Source organism: Terrapene carolina, unplaced genomic scaffold (assembly GCF_002925995.2).
Source record: "Terrapene carolina triunguis isolate 2854851 unplaced genomic scaffold, T_m_triunguis-2.0 Scaffold1038, whole genome shotgun sequence".
NCBI lineage: Eukaryota > Metazoa > Chordata > Testudines > Emydidae > Terrapene > Terrapene triunguis.
In genome coordinates this window covers 2,011-16,563 of record NW_020665389.1, presented here as the reverse complement: position 1 = coordinate 16,563, position 14,553 = coordinate 2,011, and the positions used below count along the sequence as shown (strand labels likewise).

The 14,553-nt window shown below is 53.1% G+C and overlaps 1 protein-coding gene across 1 annotated transcript in view; it reads left to right on the top strand.

Annotated features, from left to right (window-relative positions):
* Nucleotides 1-6,462: 6,462 nt before the first annotated feature.
* LOC113408206 (outer dense fiber protein 3-like) overlaps nt 6,463-14,553 on the top strand; it is a gene marked incomplete at its 3' end in the record, with an annotated part of 9,956 nt that continues 1,865 nt past the window's right edge. The window contains exons 1-4 of the mRNA XM_026661360.2: nt 6,463-6,498; nt 8,937-9,071; nt 9,543-9,746; nt 12,863-12,964. Coding sequence (XP_026517145.1) covers nt 8,963-9,071; nt 9,543-9,746; nt 12,863-12,964 — 415 coding nt within the window. The remainder of the gene's footprint in view (nt 6,499-8,936; nt 9,072-9,542; nt 9,747-12,862; nt 12,965-14,553) is intronic.

Here is a 14,553-nt window from a genome sequence, read left to right as displayed (position 1 = left end):
TTTAATTGAAACCTGGGCATTCAAATCCCTTAGGAAGCTCTGAAAAATCTCACCCACAATTTTTAATTTAGGGTTTAGGAAGAAATTCCCTGTTTCCTTCATAAAGAACTAATTCATTGTTCTTCTGCTTTCTTCTGAAGCAGCTGTTGAATGACACTCATTGAACAGGATACTGCATTAGATGGGCCACTCATCTCTTCCAGCTGGCAATTGCTATGTTCTCATGTGCAGAAGTAATTCTAGGTGCAGATCTTCATCTGGTCTAACTTAGTGTAGCTCCAGTGAAACAACACAGATTTACACCAGGGGAGGAGGTTCTGTTTAGTGTTTGGTTTTGATAAAAAAAGAAAACACTTCTGATTTGCTAAGGTTTACAAACCAAAGCACCTGCTATCCCAGCCATGTTCTGTGTGATATTTTTTTGAATGGACTGGAAATCCCAAGCATTAATGAAAGAAATGTTATAAATAGAAGAACCTAAGAGTTACACAGACCTCTCACAATTTTGGATTAACATTCAAGGGTTCTCACAACAACATTCTTGGTGCCCACTGACAAACTCGTCTCTCTGTCCCTGCCTCCCAGAGCCCTTCACCGAGAGCCTGCGCTGGGAATATGGGTTGGGAACTCACTGGCCACCTGTGAAGTCCCAGGTTCCCCATGCCCTAGCTGGGTGGGAGCGGGAAACCCACCCAGAGTTGCGCCCCAGTGACTGAATGCCGCAGCCACCTCCACTGACAAAAGGATGCTGAGCTAGTGTACATCAGTACAGTTCCATAGACTTCAATGATATTCTGTGTCCTATGAACAATTTTAGTCCCACTTTAAACTTTCAAACTGGATCTTAGCAGGGACCTAAATGGAGCATTGGCCTTTGTGATGGCCGTCTGCCCAGGGGTGAATTTCTCCTGATGGTGAGTAAAACTTTACCTAATATTGGATCTCCACTTGTGTCACTAATGTTGTTACAAAGGGCTGCCTAGGACAGATTTGCTCACGGGTCAAAGTAGGGATGGTGGTGAGTGAAAAGATTCAATCCTCTTTTGTAGATAAGGTTTAAGTTAAGTTTTGGAATCTGTACTCCATCAGAAAACATCTCTCCATCTATGAGCAGGCAAGAATCTGAATTCTTATAAGACAATGCAGCTGACTGAGCCCCGCAAGAAGCCGAGAAGAAATGAAAATAACTCATTCTTGGGGAAGGAGGAGATGGCTGTGTGATGACATTTGACATAAAGTCGGACTAACCATAGGGCATATTGCAGAAAACATTCCTGCCTGAACCAGAATGTTGTTTAGAATGTAAAAGATATCGCCAAGAGTGGGTTCCATATCCAGGGAAGAGGGCAGAAGGATCTTCCTTTAATTTTAAGGACTTGAATACCTTTGAAGTTGAAGCAACTGTGCTGATTTACACCAAGAGAGAGCCTGCATTTTCAAATAAAAATGTTTCACAAAATACCACATGCAAAACTATATTTGAATGAAAATTAAATAGCACCAGATTGTGTGGCTTTAGATCATGATCAGATTAAGGGAATGACATGAGAGACCTTGGTGTCCATTTTTTTTAAGTGACTCTATTACTCAATGCAGAGGTATCTAATCCCAACAAGAATTTATTAATATTCTAAGAATTCAACCCTTTGCATGTGTGAAACACCAGTGAGTGTTTGTGAGGTGCTTTGAAATCTTGAGTTCTGAGCACGCTGAAGAACTTCCACTTTAACTTCCTTACTATGTTTGATAGGGCAAGAAACAATGGCATGTTGAGGTGAAGGTCACATGGGGGTCAGTTGTAGAAACAGAAATACAACCCAATACTTATGACTGCTCCTACCTCAGACTGAGATCTAGGTTGATCCCTGTTACACTGTGTTACAAGACAAGGTTAGTAACATGTCTTGTTACAAAATATTTGCATCCTTGGATCTAAGCGTTAACAATAAAAACTGACTAATCCTGTGATTCACTTTATTTGTGTCTTCTTTAAATGTGAGGATAATACTTCTCCAAAGGAATTACAAGCCTGTCAATTTTCCATGAGTATGGTAGCCTTGTAAATCTCAATGTATAATTACAAAATTTGCTTTAAATCATAGCACCCGTTGGGATGAAGTCACCAGGTGCTCTGTATGCACTACTTTTTATTTCCTTGGAAACACGTCTCTCTAATGGGTCACAGAAACGCAATGGTAATGAATTCTTCCAGGTTTGGGAAACAAGGTACAGGGTATGTTCTCTCTTCTTTATGCATGAGGATAATAATTGTCCAAAGGAATTACAAGTGTGTACATTTCAAGCTTGTTCATCTGCAGTATAGTAATAAAAATTTCAATATAGAATTCAAATGGGAAAATTTTTTGGAACAAGACAATTTAATTCTGGCCCAGTGTAAATACCCATCACTGAGACAACAACTACAAATAAAGAGAGTTAAAGTGAATTACAAGACTCTTGATGGTTGATTATTGTACACACTGAGATGAGAAGATGTTTCACCCAAAAGTTCCCCCCAAAATTATCAAACCAAAAGAAAAAAAAATCCCAAATGAGCGTCTCTAAGAGTTACTCTCAGGTTAGTGACGTATCTGGAAGCGTCCAGTAGGGTTCAGGTGATACAGGTTAGTGTTTGGCATCAGTAGGCCCAACTATTGGGATTTCTGACTCTGCCAATCGCTCCCTGCCTGACCTTCACCTGAATGTGCCTCCCTTTACCTCCGTGGCAAACAGGTAGAATAGTAACTTGCAGGGTGGATTGTCTGAAGCTTCCTCTGAACTAAGCACTTCAAAGCACTTCACAAACACAAACACTCATCAAATATTTTACTGCCAAAAGAAGTGTATTATTATAGTTGTAATCACTTTTTACTGGCATTAGATCTTCCAATATTGTAGATTAGATTCACTGTAAAAATGCATGTCAGGGTCTCAGATGTCATTCCAGTGCTCAGTTCCTTATGCCTAGTCTCCAAAATTGGGGCTTTTTGATTTTTGTTCAGTGTAGCTTTGCATTTCCCTTTCATATATATTTTAAAGTTTAAGGGCAGGTGCTGAGCCAGTGTAAAAGGGAACAGTTCCATCAACTTCACATTCAAGGAAGGGACTTTACCCAGCCCAGATTAGATAAAACGTTGTTTGGAGTTCATCTTTCTTTGCAGAGTCTGCATCTCCACCCCCGTCTGATCAGATTCAATGTTCAGTGATATCAATGGGAAACATCAGGTCAGGGCCGCCCGGGGGAGGCGGGGTGTGTCCAAGTGGGGCAATTTGCCCCAGGACCTGGGCCCCACAGGGGCCCCCACGAGAATATAGTATTCTATAGTATTGCAACTTTTTTTTTATGGAAGGGGCCCCCGAAATTGCTTTGCCCCAGGCCCCCTGAAGCCTCTGGGCGGCCCTGCATCAGGTACTGCATCTCCATCCATGAGCCACTGAGAGAACTGGGTCTTGTGAGAGACGTCAGATAATAAAGAAAAGGAAGAAGCACAAGACTGACAGAGTTAAGGAGAACTTCTTCAATGGTCAGATTGCTGTGGGATGAGACTGGATTCATTGGAAGTCTGACCAACCTAGGGCATTCTGCAAGACCCGTCTCCTACACAAAGCTTTTCAGCCATAATTTGAATGATTTTTGAAGTGGAAAATACACCCCCACCAGGATTTCTTCTAACCCAAGCAGCGTTAAATGCCTTCCCTCAGCTTTAAGGCACAGAATGTCACTTAATTCTATGGAACTGTCACGACTGCCTTGGGTGGATAGTGTGGGGGATGGGGGGAGGAGAGGGCAAGGGGTGGGGAAAGCAGTGGCCCCTCCCTGCAGTGATGTGATGAAGTGGGAACGTTCTTAATGTGTTCTTTGAATACTGAGTGGGGAGTATTGACCTGGAAAGGTTTCAGGGGAGTTTTGCTGGGACTGTTTGCATTGGGGAGGGAGACTTTCCTTGAGGGAAGATACCGGAGCATGTAACATGAGAACCCAGGAGGGAGGTTGGAGCCAGGTGACACCTTTGCCTGGGAAACTGGACAAAGAGTGGGGGAGGAGCCAGGGGGAGGCTGAGTGAGATGGCTGGAGGGAGTTTCAGTTTGGAGCTGGCTGGAAAAATGAAGGGGAGCCCAGATGGGGCCCTGGCCTCCCAATGGGGCTCTGGCCCAATGGGGCTCTGGCCTCCCTGCCCTCCCCCCAAGATGGACCTAACTGAGGGGGTCCTGTTGTCTGTATCTGCAAGACCTGTCTTGGACTGTGTTCCTGTCGTCTAAATAAACCTTCTGTTTTACTGGCTGGCTGAGAGTCCCGGTGAATTGCAGGAAGTGAGGGTGCAGGGCCCTGACTCCCCCACACTCCATGACAAGCGCCCACCTGTTGCTCCTGAATAGATGTTACCAAGGGCAATGAGATGCACGACCTTGGTGTTTGCACCAAGGCGCTGCCAGCAGGGGTTGGCGCCCTGCACGGCCCAGCCTTCTCGGGGGCTCTGGGTAGCGCTTCCGGACATATGTAGGGCTGGAGGCAGCTCTTGTGAGTGGAGGCAGCTGTCACATTTGGTCACTGGTCACTCCCCTTGGCAGCTCCTTCGCTCCCACCTGGGCGGTGCATGGGGCGCCTGGAACTCCACAGACAGCTGATGCATATCCGACCCTCCTTACACAGGATTGTCAGAGCAGCCACCAGCAAGAATTGGTGGCCGCATTCTGACACCTCTAAAAATGTGTTGTGCTAACCCCTGGTGTAAGGGGACTGTCTGTGACTCCCTGGTAAAACTGTTACACTGGTCCAGGAGTTCACCTTTGTTACTGGCCTGGTGAATCTAATTATAGAACATACCACCAGTTTGGAGTGTCTGCCCTGTTTTTGACAGTCTGCCCTGTCCCAGGCGCTGACTTTCATTGTGCCGGGGGGTGCTTGACTCCCCAGGTCCTGCCCCCACTCCACCCCCCCGCACTCCGCCTCTTCCCACCCCCGCTCTGCCTCTTCGTGCCCCGTTCTGCCCCCGCCCCCGAACGGGCCACATGCTCGCTCCTCCCCCCAGCTTCCTGCAAGCCGTGAAACAGCTAATTGTGGTGGGCGGGAGGCGCGAGGGGGGGAGGCGCTGATCACAGGGGCCTGCTGGCAGGCAGGAGGTGGTGCGGGGGGGGGAAGGAGCTGATAGGGGGGCTTCTGGTGGGTGCTCCAGCCCTGCAGCACTCACAGAGTCAGCACCTATGTGCCCTGCAGCAGTACTCACAGTCATAAGCCACTCCAGACCACGGGATGGGGGAATAGGTACAAGAAGGAGGAAAGGGGCAGGTCCAAGGGATGGGGAAGGGTAGCAGTGTGTGTCGGGGGGGGGCAAAGGAGAGGAGCCAGTAGGAACGAGGAGAAGAAACAGCAGGACTCATGGAGGCAGAGGTCCTGTGGAAAGTCACTATTTGATGATCATGGAACTAAAGACTGTGTCTTAGTGCACTGTCTTGGCCTGCACAAGGGGGCTGAATTTGGGTTGCCAGGAGCAACCTTCAGTCTGGCATTTCCTACCTTTGGACTTCTTGACTTGGCAACCTTAAGGTCCATCCTTTTTTCATGTCCTATGAACTCCAGGGCCCTGCTGCTCTGGGGAGGGGAAGTCCCGGTCCTGGCCCCCAGTCACTGGCGCCCACACTTGAGTGGCACTTTTCCCTCGGCTGTAGGTTAGGCTGTCTGACTGGGCCCAACCGATTCCTGGGAGCTCGTCACCTGTGGTGGCCTCATGCCAGCGGTTGCCTTACACAGCTCTGGTTTGTAGGGCAATGGCTCGGACTGCCCTGCACCCAGGGGTGACTCTGCGCCTCGTGTGCCACCTTACCGGGCAGCGGGAATGGTGATCACAAGGCGACATAGGCGCACGGCACCCACCCCCGCTTGTTACTGTCTGGGGTTGTCCTCCATGTGGCCGCAAGATTCCTGCACGGCCCCTTCCCCCCACGGGGGCAGGGCAAGGGGCCGGGGCCCCCAGTCCTAGCTTAGCGGCTGGCCTTGTGGCTCCAGCCCTGCCCCAGATCTCCTGTTTGTGAGTCCCTCTCTGGAGCCCTTTCCTAGGGGCTCCCCCACAGCTTGCCCAGGGGCCCGATCCGTGCTGAGCTGGGCTTGGGCACTGGGGGGGGACCCCAGGTGACCGATACCAGGGTGATGGGCGGGCTCAGCAGGGCGGGAGCAGAGAGCGAGAGCCCGAGGGGGTGGGGGCTGCTGGGGACCCCGGGAGGATCCTTGGGGGGCGGGTCCCCCACGTGGGCCGCGGGGGCCGGGCGAGGGGGGGGGTCTCTGCCGGGGGTACCCGGCCCCGTTGCCGGGAGGCAGCGGGCGGGGGCGGCGCGGACCGGGCTGGTTGCCGGGAGACGCTGTAAACAATGGGGGGGGGAGGGAGCGGGGTTAATCCCAGCCCCGCCGCCGCCCGGCTCAGTGCTGCGGCCGCCGCCCCCCCCCGCAGGCTTCCCTCGGGTCCGCTGCGCCCCGCCGCAGGCTTCTCTCGGGTCCGCATCCAGGTCAGTGTTCGGTGTGAGCTGACGCGGCTGCGTTCCATCCCTCCCGCGGCCGGATTCCCGGGGACACCCCTGCCCGAACCCCCGATCCCCCTGCGGCCCCCATTTCCCCCCTGCCTGCACCCCCCGACCCCCCATCTCCCTGCCTGCACCCCTTGATCTCCCAGGGGCCCCCATCTCTCTGCCTGCACCCCCCGATCCCCCTGGAGCCCCATCTGCCTGCCTGCACCCTCCCCCCCGATCCCCCTGGGGCCCCAGCTCCCTGCCTGAACCCTCATGTCTTCTGGGACCCCCAGCTCCCTGCCCAACCCCCCCGATCCTCCTGGGGCCCCCAGCTCCCTGCCTGCACCCCCATGTCCCCTGGGGCCCCTGCTCCCTGCCCAATCCCCTCGATCCTCCTGGGGCCCCCAGCTCCTTGCCTGCACCCCCATGTCCCCTGGGGCCCCAGCTCCCTGCCTGCACCCTCAGATCTCCTGGGGACACCCCTGTCCTGCTCCCCAGCTCCCTGCCTGCAACCCAGATCTTCAGGGCCCCCAGCTCCCTGCCCATACCCCCCAGATCTCCCAGGGATACCCCTGCCTGGCCCCCCCAGATCTCCCAGGGCCCCCAGTTCTGCTTCTGGACTCCTGGGACTAGCGGGAGCAGCTGTTCTTTCTGAGCCTCCTCTCCACACAGTGCGTACTGAGCAAATCTCTCCAACCCCAGGGCTGATCCTAGCCCTTGTAACTTTCCTGCTGGGGGTCATCCCTTCGCGGTCACTGCCTCTGTATTTCCAGCGTTACCAATATATCATAGTGATCCTTTTCCCTCTCTAGGGTCTCCCAGCCAAAGATCTCAGAGTGCTTTACAGATGTGAATGAATTAGCCCCTGGGATCAATATCATTATCCTTTTTACGTATTGGGAAACTGAGGCCCGGAGACGGGTAGTCAGAGGCACAACCAGAGAGAGAACCTGGGAGTCCTGATGCCCTGGCCTCTTCTTTAGCTACATGCCCTTTCTTCCCCACCCTCTCCTGAACGTGTGCATCAACAGCAGCAGCGTGCCCAGCACTTGAGATCAGGCAGCACTGCAGGGGCCCTGGTGTGCGGTCAGCAGCAGCTGTTCCTCTGAAAAATGGTGTGTTCTCTGCCTGTTCTGGGGCTGGGACTCCCTCAGGCCTCTGCCGGAATCGGAATCGGAGCCCTGGAGCTCCCAGACATTGGTCTCTAGTCACTCTGGAAATGAACTTTCCACAGCTGGCTCCACCCACCGCTTAAGGGCAGCATCTGTTTGTTGTCCCTGATGCCATAGTAACTGGATAAAAGAGAGAGGGAGAGCACGCAGGATCTCCTTGGGGCAAACCTTATGAGGGCTCTGCCTCAGGAAATCCCAGCAGGTAGAGGCTCATTGGCCTTGCTGATCTTGTCTCCTTGTGCAGTTCGTCCCCTTAGACCTTCCTGATAGCCGGTGTGATCCTTGGATGTGAGCGTCAGGTGCGGAGCGGGTGCAGTAGCCCAGTAGAGACGAGCCACGCTAGTCCACCTTGCTGCTGAGCTCTAGTGCTGTATCCCAGCGTGGCATCTCACTGCACAAGTGCCTTTACCTCTGTGTACCGGCACAGGTCTCCCTGGGGGGGGGTCTCTAATGCACCACTGGGTATGGTAGAAGCAGTCCAGAGAGCCTCGAACGGGGACAAAAAAAGCAGAGAAAAAGTAGGATCCTTCCTTGATGTGCTCCAATCCAACAGGCAATCTCTCCTGCAACGGAGCGACTGCTTCTGCAGACCCAGTGACTCAGGAACAGCGGCAACTTCCCAACCGATTCCTCTTTAGGACCTGAGACCCGGCAGAGAAAGCTTCATCCCCAAAGGAGAATTCCTGAGCTAGAGCAGAGCGCAGGTGTGGGACAAGGATGATTGTGTCACCTTAGTGAGAGCCCAGGTCTGCCCACCAATTCTGCACTAGCCCCTGGGGGACAGGACTCCTGAAGTATGGGTGCTGCTGCCCCTGCTGCAGTGTGTTGGGTCCTCTGGCTAAAGCTGATTCTCTCGGTGAGCTGTGTGCGTGCTGCCCTCCCCCGGCCGAAGTGTGATGGGGCCATTCCCATAGCAGTTCTCTCTTCCGATTGATGAAAAATAACGATCCTGGTGCAGGGAACCATTCATCCGAGCATCTCAAACAGCCATCCAAAGACAATGTCCCCATTGTACAGAGGCACCCTGAGGTAAAGCAATCTGCCCAAGGTCATGCAGAGAGGCTGGAAAAGCTGGGAAGAGATCCCAGGTTGCCTGACCTCCAGGCCCCTGCTCTAACCAGTAGACCAGTATTAGCTGTAGGTGTGCTGCTGCCCCCTACTGGAGTGTGACAGGCCAACCTGTGTATTGCAGAGGGATGGGCGGGCAAAGGGCTGTTTCTGCTCCCCAGCCCTCTCCCTAACCGGGGCTCTCTGTCTCCTTACCAGCTGTGGGAAAACACCGGGAATCCAGCATGTCTGCTGACGTCTGGGTGGGAACATGGAGACCCCACCGGCCCAGAGGGCCCATCGCTGCTCTCTACAGCAGTCCCGGGCCCAAGTACGGGCTCCCCACAAACGTAGGTGAGAGAGAGTGTCAGCGAGGAGCCCTCACAGGCTCCGTGAGGAGAGGTGGGCCGGGGCTCCCCACCAGCATCATGGAGAGAGGGACACAAGGGCCAGCTGGCAGCTCCATGCACATGCCCAATGCTCTGCTTTGGGGGCGCTCTCCACCCGCAGCCGAATGGGGCTGCTCACCCACCCCGAGCTCGCCCCAAGGGCACCCCTCACCTTGCCCCCTTGCACCAAGGGATCTCTTATTTCTCCCCCACTCACTGCTTTTCCTACACAATAAGACCTGTGCTGCTCACCCACCCGGAGCTCTCCCCTCCCCTTGCCCTTCTCAGGTCTGGGCTGGGGTCCATGCCTGCCCCAGTGGCCTGTGTGGAGACAGCTCTGCCATGCCCCACGATCCCTTCAGGGCTGGGCTTGGGAGCTCTCACTATCTGGCCCATGCCCTCTGTGCCCTGGCTCTATCTCTCCTTTCTGTTGCAGGTTACCCCCTTCACGACCCCTCCCGCTACCGAGCCCCTGCGTACAGCTTCGGCATCCGCCGCCTCCATCTGCAGGATGAGTGCTCCCCGGGGCCCAAGTACATGGTGCCAGCCAAGATGACCATGAAGGGCAAAGATGGTAACCCTGCCTACTCCATCTATGGCCGTCCCAGGGATCTGATGCCCTTCCTGACCCCCGGGCCAGGTCAGTCTGTCCCCTTCTCACATGCTGTATATAGCCAAGCTATGTGGGTGTGGCTTGATTTGTGTGTGTGTGTGTGATTTGATGTCTGTGATGGAAAATATCAGCACAGGGTTGTTGCTTCCAGTCCATGCTCCAGGGCTCTGTACAATCCAGGTGTGTTTGTCCCGAGTGATAGAGCTCCCCAGGGCCGCCCAGAGGATTCAGGGGGCCTGAGGTCTTTGGTGGCAGGGGTCCTTCTGCTCCGGGTCTTCGGGGCACTTCGGCGGCGGGTCCCGGAGTGAGTGAAGGACCCGCCGCTGAACTGCCGCCGAAGACCCAGAGCGGAAGGAACCCTCGCCACCGAACTGCCGCCGAAGACCCGGAGCGAGTGAAGGACCCGCTGCCGAACTGCCGCCGAAGACCCAGAGCGGAAGAAGCCCTCGCTGGCGAATTGCCGCTGAAGACCCGGAGCAGAAGAAGCTCCGGGTCTTCGCTCCAGGTGTGTTCGGCGGCACTGAAGGACCTGCCGCCGAAGACCCGCCAAAAACTCTTGTAGGGGGCCCTGAAAACTGTCATGGAGGCCCCTGCGGGGCCCAGGGCCTGGGGCATATTGCCCCACTCCCCCCCCCCGGGTGGCCCTGGAGCTCCCTGTAAAGCCGATTTTTTTAAAAAAAGGCTCCATAGGCAATCCTGGCAACTACAGGCTGGTAAACCTGACTTCAAGTGCAGCCAGATTGGTTGAAACTGTGGTAAAGAACAGAATGATCAGACATAGAGATGAACATGATTTGATGGGGAAGAGCCAACACAGCTTTGGTAAAGGGAAATCATGCCTCTCCAATCTATTAGAGTTATCTGAGGGGGTCTACAAACATATGGATAGGGGTAATCCAGTGGCTATAGTGTACTTGCACTTTCAGAAAGCCTTTGAAAAGGTCCCACACCAAAGGCTCTTAAGCCAAGTAAGACAGATAAAAGGGGAGGTTCTCTCATGGATCAGTAACTGGTTAAAAGATAGGAAACAAAGGGTAGGGATAAATGGTCAGTTTTCATGGTGGAGAGAGGTAAGTAGCGAGGTCTCCCAAGGATCTGTACTGGGATCTGTGCTGTTCAGCATATTCATAGATGATTTGGAAAAGGGGTAAACAGTGTGGTGGGAAAGTTTGCAGATGATACAAAATTACTCAAGATAGTTAAGTCCAAAGCTGATGACAGAGTTACAAAAGGATCTCACAAAACTGTGCAACAAAATGGCAAATGAAATTCCATGTTGATAAATGCAAAGTAATGCACATTGGAAAACATGATTCCAACTATACTTGCAAAATGATGAGCTCTAAATTAGCTGTTACCACTCAAGAGAGAGATCTTGGAGTCATTGTGGATAGTTCTCTGAAAACATCTGTTCAATATGCAGTGGCAGTCAGAAAAGCTAACAATATAAGGAACCATTAGGAAAGGGACAGAAAAGACAGAAAATATCATAGTGCCACTATATAAATCCATAGTACACTCACACCTTGAATACTGTGTGCAGTTCTGGTCATAGCGTCTAAAAAGAAAAAGATTAGGGCTGTCAAGCAATTAAAAAATTAATCGCAGTTAATCGCGTGATTAAAAAATTAATCATGATTAATCGTGCAATTAAAAAATTAATCGCGATTAATCATGTGATTAATCGCATTGTTAAACAATAATATAATACCACTGATTTAAATATTTTTGGATGTTTTCTACATTTTCAAATATATTGATTTCAATTACACACAGAATACAAAGTGTACAGTGCTCACTTTATATTTATTTTTGATTACAAATATTTGTACTCTAAAAAACAAAAGAAATAGTATTTTTCAATTTACCTCATACAAGTACTGTAGTGCAATCTCTTTATCATGAAAGTTGAATTTACAAATGTAGAATTATGTACAAAAAATAACAGCATTCAAAAATAAAACAATGTAAAACTTTAGAGCTTACAAGTCCACTCGGTCCTACTTCAGCCAATCACTCAGACAAACAAGTTTGCCCGCTTCTTATTTACAATGTCACCTGAAAGTGAGAACAGGTATTCTCATGGCACTGTTGTAGCCGGCGTCGCAAGATATTATGTGCCAGATGCGCTAAAGATTCATATGTTTCTTCAGGCTTCAACCGCCATTCTAGAGGACGTGCTTCCATGCTGATGACGGGTTCTGCTTGATAATGATCCAAAGCAGAGCAGACCGATGCATGTTCATTTTCATTATCAACCTGTGGAACTCGTTGCCAGGGGATGTTTTGAAGGCCAAAAGTATAACTGGGTTCAAAAAAGAACTAGATAAGTTCCTGGAGGATAGGGCCATCGGTGGCTTTTAGCCAAGATGGTCAGGGATGTAACTCCACGTTCTGGGTGTCCCTAAGCCTCTGACTGCCAGAAGCTGGGACTGGATGATGCGGGATGGATCACTTGATAAATTGCCCAGTTCAGTTCATTTCCTCTGAAGAGTTTGGCACCAGCCGCTGTCAGAAGACAGGACACTGGGCTAGATGGACCATTGGACTGATCCTATGGCCATTATGTTCTTATGTTACCCTCGAGATATGATTCCCCAGCCCCATAGATATCACTGCCAAGGACTGATCCTGAGAGTCAGCCTAAATTCCCTTCTTGTTCATTCTATCCCATTCCTCCTAATTCCCCTCCCACTTTGTGTATCCTCCTTGCTAATCCCTCTCTTTCCTGGGCTTCACACTCTTCTGATATTTGCAGACTTGCATGTACTGCGCAGGGAGCCCGGCAGGAGCACTAGATGGGGGGGAGCTCTTAGTTACTGTAGTCCCACCATCTCCCAGAAGGAGGCGCTGTAGGGAGCAGCACAAGAGAACTAGCTGTGTGGCAGCTCCCAGCTGCTCCAGCCCTGGCCTTTCCCAGCAGGGGGCACTGTGGGGAGCAGGGCAGGAGCGCTGGCTGTGGGGGGAGCTCCCAGCTACTCCGGCCTCAGCCTGTGCCAGCAGGGGGTGCTGTAGGGCATAGGACTGGAGCGCTGGCTATCTGTGAGCTCCCAGCTGCTTCAGTCCACGGTGTGCCAATCAGTGGGGTATGGAGCGTGCCCCTCCTGTCTATGCTCCAATATTATCCTCCCTCTTTGTTTCAGGTCGATATTCTCCAGAGAAGGCAGGGAAATGGGCCTATCGCTCCGCGCCCATCTACTCGCTCGCCTCGCGTACGAAGGAGTTTGCGAATGACCAGACTCCAGGTAGGAGAGCCCATGGGGCTGAGCTCTGACCAAGCTCCTGCTTCCCCCGCCCCACTGCACCACTGGCCAAACCCCTCAAGGTTCCCAGGCACAAATCAGTGCCCGATGGCTCAGACGTTTGTCTGGATTTGTCCCCATTCTCCCCTTCCCGTTCCCGGAAGCCCTGGCTCCAGCACGTGCCCATCTCCACGCCCAGAGACCCTAGAGCCAGTTCACTGCTTTTCCAGCCTCTTAGCCAAAGCAGGTGCTACTGGGCAGGGTGGCAAGAGACTGTGAGGGGGGGATCAACCCACCGGTTCGGGATGCGAGTGGACCCCGGATCCTGGCAACTGCTACTGAATGCTGAACAGAGGCCAGAGCCGCTGAAGGAGACGATTCTGCCAAGCCTATTGCAGGATGGGCACCGGATCTGTTTGTGATCACCCCTCACCCCCCGATTGCTCAGCTTCTCCCTAGCACACTTCTGCACTGCGATACCCTCCGGGAGAGGGGCCTGGTTCAGGGCTGTGAACGGTACAGCGGAGGGATAATGATCGTTCCCCACCCACAGCCCTGCGCTCCCCCAGTTGCTCATGGGGGGCAGTGCAATCATAAAATAACCATCTAATAGCAGCTTCCCCCACCTGGAACGTCCTGCCTGGGGACAGTGTGGGAGGGGGCAGCTTCCAGTCCTAAAGGGAAGAGAGGTGAGAACCAATGCACCTTTCAGTGGGGAGACCTGGACTTGAGGGGCAGCAACTCAACTCCCTAGTGCCCTCGCCAGGGCCAGCTGGAGCGCAATGAACGACACATATGTGGGGGGTGTCCTCGACAGCTACAGGGACTGAGACCCCACTCGCAGCCCTGGTGGTGAGGGGATGGGACCCAGCAGCACCTCAGAGGGGAGTATTTACCTTCCTGGGCCCTGTGCGCTCGGCTGGGCGCACCAGAATCCAAGCCCTTGGCGACGGAGCGCCAGGCCGGGATTTAGGGTGGGGGTCAGGGTCTGGCGTCAGTTGGGAGTTTCCCCGCTGACGTCACTGGAAAGGGGGGAGTCACCCTGCTCCCAGAGCCTTGCACAGGCCCAGCTCTCTGCTGGGGACTCCCTTGCTCTGGACGCCCTTCCCCTGATGCCAGCGCAAAGCTCGCCCTGCTAGGAGAGCGGAGACGGGCTGGCTGCGGAGGCTTGTGAGGGGGTGTTTCAGATGACTAAGGCCCAGGTGGATGGGGCTCTCGGAGCAGGGGGTCATGCCGATTCGTGGGTAGAGATTGCAGCTGATCGAGTCCAGGGTCCCCATCCCGGGAGGTCCCCGGCAACCGGGGGAAACGAACCTAAGTGGCGCTGCCACCCCTTGCACCGAGTCACAGCCATTGGCTCATATGTGGCTCGCCTGCCCCTCTGTCATGGCAGAGCAGCCGCTGTGCCAAGCCTGAGTGCCGGGGGGTGGGCGACAGCAATGGGAGAGAGCAGGGCTGGCCTCGCCCAGGATGGGAGTGAAGTGCTGCCACAGCCTCACAGCTACCATTGCCCCGCCCCCTGCCCCTCCTCAGTGTCGCCTCACATCTCCCCCCATCCCACCCTGTCTCCTTCTGCCCTCCCCCCCGAGCCC